General features: G+C 34.3%; 2 protein-coding genes across 4 annotated transcripts; both read left to right on the top strand.

Moving 5' to 3' along the window:
* The first annotated feature begins 2257 nt into the window (after positions 1–2257).
* On the top strand, positions 2258–6278 carry LOC111005593 (uncharacterized). Its single transcript, XM_022277151.2, has one exon. It carries the CDS (start codon positions 2997–2999, stop codon positions 5826–5828), a length of 2832 nt encoding a protein of 943 aa, XP_022132843.1. The 5' UTR covers positions 2258–2996; the 3' UTR covers positions 5829–6278.
* Positions 6279–8745: 2467 nt separating this feature from the next.
* Positions 8746–13461, top strand: LOC111005417 (B3 domain-containing transcription factor VRN1-like). Of its 3 annotated transcripts, XM_022276898.2 has the most exons (8): positions 8746–9001; positions 9594–9719; positions 9847–9948; positions 10165–10397; positions 11394–11829; positions 11927–12090; positions 12191–12541; positions 12873–13459. In XM_022276898.2, exons 5-8 carry the CDS (start codon positions 11394–11396, stop codon positions 13149–13151), a joined length of 1230 nt encoding a protein of 409 aa, XP_022132590.1. In that variant the 5' UTR covers positions 8746–9001; positions 9594–9719; positions 9847–9948; positions 10165–10397; the 3' UTR covers positions 13152–13459. The 3 variants fall into 3 exon arrangements, with proteins under 3 accessions (XP_022132590.1, XP_022132592.1, XP_022132589.1); XM_022276900.2 differs by lacking the exon at positions 9594–9719; XM_022276897.2 differs by lacking the exons at positions 8746–9001; positions 9594–9719; positions 9847–9948; positions 10165–10397 and adding an exon at positions 10491–11195 and having other exon boundaries at positions 12873–13461.
* Positions 13462–14451: the final 990 nt, after the last annotated feature.

Raw genomic sequence — 14451 nt, 5'->3', positions numbered from 1 at the left:
TAAACAAAAAGGCCAGAATTAGATTTTTATTAATATTATCATTAAATAAAATAATAAAATTTTAATAGAAAGCTGAGCAATGTAGACCTCTTTTTAGCTACATTTACATTTATGTCAAGGATGACAAAAATGTCCTTGTAGTAATAGGAGCCGAATCAATCAGAAAAATGGGAGCTAATTGTCTGTCTTAATTTGTCTTAAATTCGAAAAATTATATAAAAGGGGTTGACTTGTAAGGTGTTTAATTTGTCCCTTTAACTTATAGAATTAAAAACAACTACATATGTACAAAACTAATTTATTGTTTTTTTTATTGTTTTTGTATATTCAATTAATATTTTAAATTATGTACTAACAATTTGATATAATATTATACAAAAAATATAAATTATAGACGTTGGGACATTTGCACAATTCATGTGAGGTAGGCAACAAAAATATTTTGTAAGAAATTTATTTATTTAATTTATCGACCGTTTTAAAAGAAGCTCAGGTATATAATGAATTAAATACTTACTATTACTATTTTATTTTTCAAAATTTTTTTGTGTAATAATGTCTCAGATTTAATTAAACTCACTAATTACACACTGACCACTAACACACTTGATATGAAGTATAAATAATACAATTTACCATAAAAATTTTGATGCCTCTATCTTTTTATCAATTTTGTTTTTAAGTTGTTTGTCTTAATGTAACACTTAATGCACGTTCTCTCACATTTAAGTTCATAGTGATTTAACATAAGTTTTTTTTTTCTTTTTTTGAATCCTTGATTAATAATTCTCTACAAGATATACTAATAATTCTTATATTTTCATGTTGTGTTTTATTTTTTTACAATTTTGAAATTATTTCTTCATATATGATATTTAAATATATTACAAGCATGATATGATTTACCTGTTTTGCATTTCAAGGTTAATCTACAGAACAAGTAAATGAAAACAAAAATAAAAATAAAAATAAAAAGGTGAATCAAAACAGTTATAAAAACTAGGCGTAAAATAATTTAAAAAATAATTTTAGAAACCACACCCAAATGGCCATCTCAATATTATTACTTCAATTATAATCATAACCATGTATTTTTCATTTTGGCCAATACTCTGGTACAGGTGTATGAAATTAGGCTATAATATATATATATATATATATTTTTTTTTTAATTAGTTTTGATCCAATTAAACCAACCTATATTTATTAATTGAAAAGTGATAGTTTGTTTACAATTAAAGTAGACTTTAATTTATTAAGTTTGATGATCGTATCTAACAGATTTCAGAACTTTTCTTAAGAATGAACGAATCACCACTTATACATTGGTATAATGTTAGACACACTTTGATTTTTAAGTTACAATCAAAATTTTATGTAAAATATAGCAAAAAGTAAGATGCATAACAAAAAGTATAATTTTGTAGCGAAGCCAAAAGTTGAATTTTACAGTGTACCTTGTGGTAGAAAACATAGGGTCAATAATATATATTTCATTTTAAATTTTTAATAGAATTAAAATTTGACCGTGAAATCTCCTAATTCAAAGGCATCTTTGAGCCCACTTTTATTCCAACGACCCTAGGTTGATTAGATTAGCCCGAGGACTAGTCGGTATTATTGATATTGATTCATATGGCCTGGTTTTGTTTTACCCATAGAACATCGTACAATCCATAATTAGCATCTATTTTGAACTAATAGTTCATGATTTCAAATTCCTCCTCACCATAATCCACGTGGCAATAAAATGATTAAAATTTTGAAATCAGAATCATTGATTTGAATCATAACTATGCAATTTATCGAGATGGAATCTTCTTCCCACTAAAGAGAGAAAATAAAAAGCAAGATCATAACCTATTTAAAAGATCCAACCAGAGAGAAAAAAATTGGGAATTATTTAAAGAGAGAGTGAGAAGATCTGATGCAAGAAGTTAAAATTGAGATATCTAATCAAGAAGTTAGTGGCTGCCTGGTTGGACTGGGAAACCAGCTTATTTATTTTGACTTTTTTCTTTTTTCGCTGCTCAAAGCCACAGCTCTGTATTCTATTGAGAATAGTTGTAAGGTGTGGGTCTCTACCACACCAACACAGCCAAAAGAATAATTGTATAAAATAACAAAGGTCCTAATAAAAACGAAGATAAAACCAAGCAATTATCTCTGTCACTGCATAAAGTATTATAAAATTGCATGAAAAAAATAATATCATGTATGCATTTGGTTTATTAAAGTCAATTTGTCCTTTCTTACTGTGCCAATGGAGGGGTAGCGTAGAAGATTTAAGAGTAAGGTCAGAGAGAGAGAGAGAGAGAGAGCAGCGGATTATAAAGATTGGTATTATTTGGCTTCACTGCTTCTTCTCTGAAGGGGAAGGCTATTTTCTTGGTGAAGAATTGCTCGTCTTCTTCTGTTTCAATCTGCAACAGAAATCGAAGATTGGCCCAAGAACCTGCTGAGCTCTTTGAAATTATTGCTGGTTCATTGGTGGTTGTTTTGTGAATTTCAGTTCCGATATCTGTTGGAGTTTCGTCTATTGAATGCTTTTCGTGTGTAAATTCAAGGATCTGGGTTCTGGGTTTTTAGGTTTTGACCCTATGATTTTTTTCTTTGTGGGACTCGGCTCGGTATTCCGGTCTTTGTCTTGACTTTTCCGTAGAGAATGTCAAATTTGAGTTCATTTTCTAATATTCGATGGGAACTATTTGTGTTCGATCGTTTTAGTTGAATTTGTCTGAGTTGGGGTTTTGCATTTGAAGTTGAATTGGTCTGAAATCTCCTTCCATTTCTGGTATTTCTGAAGTGGGGTTTTCTCTGATCTGTATTGAGATCCTTTCCGATTGTCTTCTGGGGGTCTAGGGTTCGGACCTGTATAAATCTTTTTCCAATTCCTTTTCAAATTTGATGGGCTAGAAATCCCCCCTTTTTTGTTATTCTTGTTCCAAACTTTTGCTTCCTAATTTCTCTGGGTTCCATTTTGAGAACGAGCTTAAATGCATCTTTCACTATGGAAAAATCTGTCTCAATGCGCCGCTGCTCTATTAATGGACAAGAAGAGCCGAAGAAGAGACGGGTCTATCTCCGGACACGACGCCAAGAAAAACTCGTCAATTCTCCGAAAACTGCAAGAAAACAAGCTCAGAGAAGCTCTCGAAGAAGCATCTGAAAATGGGTCTCTCTTCAAATCGCAAGATATTGATGAATCCGACGGAAACCAAGACGACGGCGGCAGCGGCCTGGGCCGGTCGCGTTCGCTCGCCAGACTCCATGCGCAGCGGGAATTCCTACGCGCCACCGCGCTCGCCGCTGAGCGCACTTTCGAGTCTGAAGAAGCCATTCCTGAGCTCCATGAATCTTTCTCCAAGTTCCTCACTATGTACCCAAATTACCAGTCCTCGGAGAAGATCGATCAGCTGAGGTCCAACGAGTACTCGCATCTTTGTTCAAAGGTATGCCTCGACTACTGTGGGTTTGGACTTTTTTCTTATGTTCAAACTCTTCACTATTGGGAATCCTCCACATTTAGCTTGTCTGAGATTACTGCAAATTTGAGCAACCATGCCCTATATGGAGGTGCTGAAAAGGGGACGGTAGAACATGATATCAAGATCAAAATCATGGACTATTTAAACATTCCTGAGCATGAATATGGCCTTGTGTTTACTGTGAGTAGAGGGTCAGCTTTTAAATTGCTTGCTGATTCATATCCTTTTCATACCAACAAGAAATTGTTGACCATGTTTGATTATGAGAGCCAGTCTGTGAATTGGATGGCTCAATGTGCTAGAGAGAAAGGTGCAAAAGTGTATAGCGCATGGTTCAGATGGCCATCCCTGAAACTCTGCTCCACTGATTTGAGAAAACAGATTTCGAATAAAAGGAGGAAGAAGAAGGACTCTGCTACTGGGCTTTTCGTGTTTCCGGTTCAGTCTAGAGTGACGGGGGCAAAGTATTCATATCAGTGGATGGCTCTGGCGCAGCAGAACAACTGGCATGTGCTGCTTGATGCAGGATCTTTGGGTCCTAAAGACATGGATTCACTTGGACTATCCCTTTTTCGGCCGGATTTTATTGTTACATCGTTCTATAGAGTTTTTGGGTTTGATCCAACTGGTTTTGGATGTCTGCTAATCAAGAAATCAGTAATGGCTAGTTTACAGAATCATTCTGGGAGTACAGGGTCAGGAATGGTGAAGATAACTCCTGAATATCCCTTGTACCTGAGTGATTCGATTGATGGTCTTGATGGATTTGCTGGGATTGAAGATGACGGAGTCTCTGAGAATGTAGATAAAGACTCCGAAACTCGCCAAAAATCTCAGTTGCCCGCTTTCTCTGGTGCATTCACATCTGCTCAGGTTAGAGATGTATTTGAAACTGACATGGATCATGAAAGTTCCGAGAGAGATGGTACGAGCACTATATTTGAGGAAACAGAGAGTATCTCTGTCGGAGAGGTGATGAAGAGCCCGGTATTCAGTGAGGACGAGTCATCTGATAACTCATTGTGGATTGATTTAGGCCACAGCCCACTTGGGTCTGATAATGCTGGCTTTAACAAACATGAAATTGCCTCCCCATTGCCTCCGTATTGGTTTGCATATCGAAATAATAGACGACAATCTCCCAAACCAACTTCGAAAATATATAGCAGCCCACTCTATGATGACAGAGAAGTAAGTTCAAGGCCAGCTGATGAAAGAAATATGCTGTCATTTGATGCAGCTGTCATGTCAGTTTCTCAAGAGCTCGATCGTTACAAAGAGGTCGGTGGGGGTAAAGATTCAGTATTGAGCCCGGCCTCACATAGTGGTAAAAGGAGTTCAGATCACGTGGATGTGTTGGAGGTAGATGATACTAGCAAAGCATTTTCGAATGGCTCTGTCTCAAATTGTGATGTCCAGGGATCTCGTCTTGGCCATTCGACTTCTGGCTCCCAGCACCATAACTTAGAGAATGGTCCAATCTCTGAGATTTGCACAGAGATTAAGGAGAGTGCCATAAGACGGGAAACTGAAGGCGAATTTAGGTTGCTGGGACGACGGGGGAATAGATTTGCTGGTGGAAGGTTTTTTGGTGTGGATGAATCTGAACTGCAGAGCAAGGGAAGAAGAGTCTCTTTCAGCATGGAAGACAGTGGTAAAGAGCACCAAAGCTGTAATTTGGAGCCAGGTGAAACGTCTCTGACTAGCTTGGACGATGATGAGGGTACCACCGATGGTGAATATGGGGACGGACAAGATTGGGACAGGAGAGAACCTGAGATAACATGCCGCCATATCGATCATATCGACTTGTTGGGTCTTAATAAAACCACCCTCAGACTAAGATTTCTGATCAATTGGCTTGTGACATCATTACTCCAACTGAGATTGCCTGATTCAGATGGAAGCAGCAGCAGAGCAAATCTTGTTCAAATTTATGGTCCGAAGATAAAATATGAAAGGGGTGCTGCGGTAGCTTTCAATGTGAGAGACAAAGTTAGGGGGCTAATCAACCCAGAAATTGTACAGAAGCTGGCTGAAAGAGAAGGTATATCTCTAGGGATCGGTTTCCTCAGTCACATACGCATCGTCGACAATCCGAGACATCAAAGAAGTGGTTTGAACCTAGAGGACACTACCCTTTGCAGACCAATGGAAAACGGCAAGCTTGGTGGAAAGAGCGGGTTCATGCGGGTAGAAGTTGTGACAGCTTCTCTGGGATTTTTGACCAATTTCGAAGACGTCTACAGATTATGGGCTTTTGTTGCGAAGTTTCTTAATCCAACCTTTATCAAAGAGGGTGCTCTTCCTACTGTTCAAGAAGGTTCAGAAGTAGTATAATACCCGAAGCAGCAGCAGCAATTGACAATGCAGGCACAGCTTCGAGATCATGCCGTTTGGATGAGGGGAGCAGTATCTGAAGAAGTTTACTCAAACTCAAAGCAGTAAACTAAGGGGCGCCAAGAAATGGTTGGAAAGTGCATTTATCTTCCCACCGTTCTCGGATGCTTCGGTCTTCACTTCCAGCTCTCCAGCACAGGCAGATGAATTTGTTGATTCATACCTATTTTTACTTGGTTTGTTCTCTTTTTGAGTTTATTGCTAGATTGGCTCTGGAGAAATTGTTAGATCTCGAGCAGCCATGGCACCGTGATCATGCTGGTATATAGCTCCAGAGAGAGCTCAAATTCTTGAATCTGTGTAAAAGAAGTGTAGCTCAGAATTATGCCTGCTGTATTTAGCTGATGCCTAGCAACATTTCCCATTTTCAATTCCATTTTCTTTTTCTGAGTTTGTTGGTATTTTTCAACTCTCAATGGCAGTTAAGGCAGTCTGAGTATGGCAAAAAACATGTTTGACTTTGAACAGAAGACCCCTTATAAGAGTGGTTCCTTGAGTTTCTCTGAAGGAAAGTAGCCAACTTCAACTTCTCACGTCAACTAATCTTTGTCAGTTTTGTTGGGCGATACAGAACAAAATAGTAATAGTTATGAAAATGTGATCATATCATAACAATCAATACCTAAAAAGACTTGAAGGTTAAAAGAAAGTGCATCTCTTTCTTTTGTTATCAATGGGCCACACCCATTGAGTCTTGTTTGCCATGGAAACAATGGTAAAAAGATAGAGCCATCATTCATTTCATGGCACAGCTGAAAGATTTCTTAACCATCTTTGAAGTGATGAACCAAAACCCCCTTTTTCTTGCAAGAACAACGAAATAAATTGGTTTGGGCAATTTAAGTTCATGTTGGTTCGGTTTTATGTAGGTTAGAATAAAAAATATATCATCGAAATGTCGATTAGGGTCGATTTCATATAGTTTGGTTGACTTTTTAGATGGTTTGGTAATGTCAAAATCTTGTGTTTTCCAGACTTTGACCAAACATCTAGCTCCATTTCTTCATAGCAATTTTCATTTTCCTGTCTCCATCTTATTTCCAACCTCAAAATATTAAAACATGTTATGGATAAGATAATAAATGCTACACATTCCTTTGCGAAAAAATGTTAAAAATTCCCACATATTCAAAACTCAATAATCAAGATTTGAAGATCAAATTTGAGTTGGGAGTCAATGCGCAAAATGCATTAAAAACAAAATCAATTTGAGGTAGGCTGTATGAATTGAAATAAATGTGGCAAGATTTAAGAAGAAGAGATGATTTATTAATTAGAATGAAAGTGAAACATATGGCTATAAATTATGAATATGATAATTATAAGGGCAATAATGAAGTTGACATGTAAAGATAAGGAAGCGTGATATATCCCAACATAGAAAGTGACAGAAACCAAATTAAAGGGTTTAATGTGTCATTGTATTAATATATATTGCATCACCATAAGCTCAATTTGGTTTTGATTCCTTTTGGTGATCAGCCAAAGTCAATACACCAATATTCAGCACACAGATCATCCACAATCTCTATCCTTGACGAATCACAGCTACTATAGGGGAATATTTTTGTCACCTTCAGCCTCACCTTATATTATATATTAGATGTATACACATTTATCCTCAGATAATTAACTATATTATTGATAAGTCAATTCGAATGTGTATATCGACTTCGAATAAATGTGTATATTGTTAAAATTCGAGCATTATTCAAGTGATCAATAAGATACCTATTACCATTTCAACAGTCAATGGTTCAATTTCTACCCGTGCAACTATTGAACTTAAAAAAAAAATTATATTATTGACAAAAAATACTTAATAACTCTGAGCTTTATTGAAATTATTAATAGAAGGAATGTGTTTTTTTCTTGAGAGAAAGAAGAAATGTACTAAGACCAGAATATATATAGTAGCAAGAAAGGGAGAGAGTGGAAGCTCGTGTATCACATCATTTGCTTAATTGTTAGTTTTTTTTAATTAACTAATTAAGACACAGTCGTGTATTCAAATCTCCATTTCCATATGCTGTACTAAAAATAATTAAAAAATAATAAAATAATAAAATAATTAAAAAAAACAGTTTCAATCATATTCCTAAACTTTGTATTATAATTTCATATTAAATCCTCTATGTTAATATTATAATGAAATATATGCTCTGTAACATGCTTTTATTACTTTTTTTTTTCTGCGTTCAACAATGTTGAGTGGTAATGTAAATTTTAATGAAGTTTTTAGGACTTAAAAAATCCCATACTCAAAGTAAAGAAACTAAATTTATAATTTTTTTCTTTTTAATTGATGTATAAGATTTGTTGTTGTTTGGTTTATTATCACACAATGGGAGGGAATTTTTTAGTCTTTAACAATAAGCAAGAGGAAGAGAGATAATTCAACTCATTAAAATATATATCAACGACCAAAACATGGTATATATATATATTTTGTCAACTTAATTATAGTTCAATTGGTCAAAAACACATGTTTTCAATCAAAATGTCATGAAGTTCGAATCCTCATCCGTATTTGTTGAAAAAAAAAAACATAAAAGTTCGAATAATGTTAAACCTTTCATGAAAACCAACTTAATTAATTTCCATATGTTGTTTAGTTAACTTCAAATTTTATTTTTTACCTTTATATTTATTTTTCTTGTAAACTTTAAAAAACGTTTATGATTTTCCGATTTATCTGGAGAAGGTGATCAGATCGGCCCTAGATTTACTGCAACAAATTCACACAGAATAATTCAGACTTCCAAATCAAAACGTATTTGAATATCAATAATTTAAAAAAGAATATTTATTTTTCACTTTTTTTTTTCTTTGCCTCTTCAAAGTTTATTATACCTTGAATGGTGACGTTCAAAAGAACCGCCGCCATGGATTTGAAGCTCCCTAAGCTTTTGATGATTCCTTTGAATTTCTCAACACTTTCAAACTCCACCGTTACAGTTTTGCCCCAAAAAGGAAAAAAAGTGACCCTTTTCTTTTTTTGGAGCGATGATGATTCTTGAAGTGCAGAACAAGCTTTCAAAGTTCAAAAAATGGCTTCATCTCCTCAAATTTTCAAGATAATTCTCCAAACCACCCTCGATCTCCGAAAGCTGGTAACTTTTTTTCCTCTCCCTTCTTTTGGGTTCGAATACTAATTTAATTTACAAGACCCAATTAAAAAATTCCGGAAGAAAGTCCAAAAAGTTTATTATTATTATTATTTTCATATTTGGGTTTTTGAAAATTTTGGTTTATATTGGGACTGATAAAAGGGGAAAAAAAAACCCCTCTCCCACAGATGATTCCAAGAAAGTTCGTTAGTCAATGTGGAGAAGTTTTATCAAGTCCAATATTTGTAAGACCAAAATGCAAAATCAGAATGGAAGGTAGAATTAATTAAGTAATTAACCAGTTCAAAAAATGGCTTGGGTTTGTCTAAATAACAAAGGGGTGGCATGAATTTGAAAACTTCCTCTCTTTCAGAACATGGTTTCCCTTTTGGTTTTTAGATATGATGGGAATTCTAGATTTTGTGTAACGGTATTCTGCAATCTGATTAGAAATAGAATATCATTCCAATGCTTTTTCTCATGGATGCAAGTTTAAAGTTGGTGAACAATTTCAAGATGGTGATTCTATTGAGATTATTGAAGGTATTGAATATATATATGTACAAATGTATAGCTAATTTGGATATCCTTGCAGTGGTATATGGACTTAAACTTTACATTGGTAGAGGATCTCAAACTTGACACTGCAACAAAAAAGGCATTCAGCAACATGATTTAAGCGAAAAAACATATTTTGGTCATCCTAAATTTGAATTCGACGGTATATATCTATTTTGGAAATATTTGAAATAATGAATATATTTCAATTTGGATCCTATGAAATTTTATATGCTTTCTATTTTGGGGCATAGCTATTCTAACAGAAGCTCAAAATATATGATTTGCAGAGGGAAATATTGAAAAGGTTGAAGCTTAGAAAAACTCTGGAGGATCCTTCTATGTTGAAGATTGTTATGCGACAATCATACTTATATCATAAATACACATTGGTAAGTGATAAAAACACATTTAGAGGGTAAAAAAAGAAAAAGAAACAGGAATCATGTTTAATATCTTATAATTATATTGGGAGATGATATTATAAAGATTGGAAAGGATATGATCATGAAAATACTTTTGTTTCTTTTTTGGTAATTGAGCTTGTCTTATTTTAATCGATTTGACATAGATGATTCACGTTATGTGTGTTGCATGTATTGATTTAGGTGATCTCGATATCATTTGTGTCCGAAGAGATATTTTCTTCAGAAAATGGTCCAAATCAGGAAACTATGCCTATATTTTCTGTGGATGGAAGAAGTTTGCAAAGGATCGTGGTTTTTTTTTCCGAGTATAACATGTGAGGATAGGTGATCGAACTCACAACCTCGTTTTGGCTTTCGGCAAAGTACGATGACTTGAAACGTGGGGATGTTGAGGATAGGAAACTTTTCACAAGGTATTGAATTAGCTTAATTTTATTTCTGAGTCTTAGTAATTTATTTTAAATGTTATGTTTCTAAATAACAAGCTTATTACAAATAATTCATTTACATTGTTGATAGATTATCAAGTCTCTTATTAATTCTATTGTTCTTATTCATGAATGATTTATAATTCTTCTGAAGTTAATGATTATTCCAAAAATTATTGAAAATAATGCTAAGTTACAAAAGAAAAAAAAAGGATTGATGCCTTTTACCTTGAAAATTAACTTAAGCCTTCCAACTAAACCAATCAATCAAAGTATATTAATGAGATTAAAAAGTCTAAATTTGTTTAATTTGGGCTGTTTGACTTATAAAATTTTTTGGTAAATATTCTGACACACATTCAATTGGATAATCCTAATATGATAGGTGAATTGAACTGGTTTTTACATTAAAACTACACATTTGTAAACACAATCCAACAAAATTTAATAAGCTTCATTTATTTAAAACGTTTCTAATTTCTGACCAGATAAAATAGTTTTTCTTTTTCCCCAACTTCGTCGATTCAGAGCCACCAAAATTCAATAGCGTGACCCAAAAGTCTCCTTTCTGAAGAATTTCCCCATTGAGAAACGAAACGACGCCGCACGTCCCAGCAGAAATTTTGAAACCCCATCCTATATTTCACTAAAATTTCTTCCACAGAGTTTCAAAATCTCTTCAACTTCGAGCTTGGGTGGAAAAAGTAAAAAAAAAAAATGTCGTCTTCTTCTCCTCATTTCTTCAAAATTGTAATGCAGAGGAATCTAGAAGACCAGAGACTGGTAAACACTTTTCTCTGTCGCTCATTCATATGATTTTTTCCCTTAATGTTATGTTTTTGGCCTTTTCATATTCGTCCTTTGAGAGAAAGAAGGAATCCGAGAGTACCCAGCTCTTTAAGTTCTCATTTTTATAAAAAAACGAAACTTTTAAATTTTTACAACAATGGGAAAACTTCAGATTGCTCTGTTTCTTTCCAGATGATTCCACAAAAGTTTGTTGAAGAATATGGGAAGTTTCTGTCAAGTTCCGTGCGTCTCAAGCTTCCCGACGGTAAGGAATGGAAAGTGGGTTTAAAGGCCACCACAAACGGCGCCGTTTGGCTGCAAAATGGCTGGCATCCATTTGCGGAGCACTACCGTTTAAAACATGGGTCGATGTTGGTTCTTAGACTGGATGAAAATTCCACTTTCCAAACACTGATATTCGAGCCAAGTGGATCAGAGATCGAATATTCTTTCAAATTTAACGATTTTGGGGGAGATTTTCAAGAAGAGAGTGATGATGATTCCGATGAAAGTTTTGAGATTTTTCACCAACATTCTAAGAAGAGGGAAAAGCCTTCGTTGCCTTCTAGTCAATCTCGAAAGAAGATGAGAAGTGAAGGTTCATTTTCCCCCAAAATGGTTCCTCAAGGTACCAAAATTTCTCTCTTCGAAAACTCAGTTCAGTTTTCTTAAAATGTGTTTTTACCATTTGAAACTTGGATTAACTACTGTTATTATCTTTGCAGAAGGACGCCATATTTCTAGGGAGAAGCCAAGTTGTAAGAGAATGGCACAAAATGGGGTTTCAAATCGAAGGCAGCCATTGTCATCTCCAGCCAAGAAAGCTGAGAAAAAACCTGGTTTCAAAGTTGTTATGGGGAAATCAAACGTTGGAGGTAGATTTAACTTGGTAAGCTCTACTTGAATCAAAATCCCAAAAGCACTTCTAATTTACTCCACAGCCCTCGTTACATTTTGCTGAAAAGGTGAAGCCTTTTTTGTTCTTGTAGATTATTCCTAAAGAATTTGCGGAGAAATATTTAGCTGAGGAGTTTGGAATCATCAGAGTACAAAATTCAAATGGCAAAACTTGGCCACTTCTATACAAATGGACTCGAAGCCGTGCTTATGCTTTCAGTTACATTTCAAGTGGGTGGAAGTGTTTTGCAGAGGAAAATCTGTTGAAAGTAGGAGATGTTGGGTTCTTTCAACTCATTGAAAATGGCCGATTTTTATTCACCACTGAAGAGACTTCTCCCTCTACCTCTCCTTCCCTTTCACCAAAGAAGGAAGCTGAAACTGCCACAAATCCCTTCTTCAAAGTCGATATTCACTTCGTGAGCTACAGGAGCACGGTTCTGGTAAAATTCTCTTTTTTCTGCTAGTTTAAACTTTGGAGTTGAATGGTATTGTCACACGGTAATCGAGCAAGAGAACGATTGAATTCCTGTAATTTCACTTGTTAGGTCTTATGTTAATTTTCACGCACACAAGTTAACAGTAAAATATGAGTTTCTAAACTTTAATGGGTCAAAGTCAAACAAAGATTAAAATCACTTTTGAAAGTTTAGAGATTTATTAAGACAGAACTAGGGGCAAAAGCTTAGATTTATCCTACTTATCAACAAGCTTTCAAGCTGTTGGGTTCAATGATAGTTTAACATTTAAACGACGATGTTGTTCGATGGGCAGAACATTCCTATGGGGTTCGGGAAGAAGCATATTCCACCAGGAACTCACACTGTGATGCTTAAGTTGGGAGGCAAAAAATGGAAGGTGAGCATGAAAAATTACGATCGGTGTTTCAGATTCTCAGCCGGGTGGTGCTCCTTTTACAGGGACAATGCCTTGCAAGATGGAGATACTTGCTTATTTGAGTTGCTCAACAAGAATCACTCTCACTTTGTATTTAAAGTTACCATTTTCAGGAAAATTACTGCCTCTGTTGAAAATGTATTAGAAATTTGGTAGAAGAAGGTGAAGTTTGTGCAGGCTTTTGTTTTCTTCAGAGGAAGATGCCTTTTTTTTTTTGGGACGAATCTCTGCACTGAAAATACGGTTGACTTGTAATGTTTTGTCCTTTTTTTGGGGATTGGTTGCATAGAGATTTGTTTTTGTGTTAACGTTGTATTTTAGTGAAGTTTCCTATGATACAGCAGTAATTAGTTTGTATGGATTTATGGAGATCAGATTGGGAAACTAATTAATGTAAATTTCTTTGTAGCACACGAGTTGTCTGTTGGATGATTAGCTAGATCATACTCTCTTATATGCATATGGCTGGCTATTGTTTTATATCTTGCCAATACAAGGCAGATTTATATATATACAAGTCTATTATCTCGTGTATGTAATGTTTTATTATTTTTTTACTAGCATCAATAAAAGATTAAAAGATGTACTAACTTTTCACACATACCTGTATTTCAAAATAAGTTTTGATATCCAATGTACTACGCCAGGTGTAATATGATGCTATTAAATCTATAAAATCAAGAATAAACATGTAGGGATGGATAAGTTGGAAAACTTTTTGGATTCCAACACCCTTTAAATTCCATTATTAATTTTTCAATTAATCATAAATTATTAGAAATAAATAAGTAGAGCCCTATTATTAAAGTTATTAAAAATAAAAATGGCATGTTTACTATATTAAAATTCTGATAGGACTTAAAAGATAAAAAAAAATGTTAGCTTTTTAATAGACTATAGATTATGTAAGAACTATAGACTACAAAGTATAGATTACGGGTTATATAGATATAGATTAAGATTAAAGATTATATATATGATTTGTTTAAATTATAATCAATCATTTTTTTATTTGCTCCTTGTGCAAGTTTAAGGTGCCTATTTTGGGATCTCAATTACACAAATGTTAAAAAAGTACATAAATTTACGGAGGAAAATTTAAGTAACTGGCTAAATTTGGCAACTAAGTTAAGAAAATGTCCATTATTTATAAATCTTCTATGACTTCTTGGTCAGAAATAGATGTCTTAACCATTTGAGTATGCTTGGTTTGGCTGCATATATACTTAATTGGTTATATGGTATATTTGTCTTAACATTTTTTCAATATTAAGAGAAAAAAAGTCATTTAATCATTATTGTAATATTGATTTGACCATTTTTTAAAATGTTATTAAATTTGGTAGATTACTGCAGTTGCCCCAATTTATAATGTCGTCTAAAATTAGGCCCATTTATGAGGAAGCTCATAGAAATGACATTAATGTCCATTGTTAGATATTTTAAATAAACAATT

The sequence above is a fragment of the Momordica charantia genome, assembly GCF_013281855.1.
Source record: "Momordica charantia cultivar OHB3-1 chromosome 1 unlocalized genomic scaffold, Mcharantia_2.0 BLBB01000001.1, whole genome shotgun sequence".
NCBI classification, from domain to species: Eukaryota; Viridiplantae; Streptophyta; class Magnoliopsida; order Cucurbitales; family Cucurbitaceae; genus Momordica; species Momordica charantia.
The sequence above is the reverse complement of the archived record's forward strand: the minus strand, read 5'-3'. Positions and strand labels throughout refer to the sequence as shown.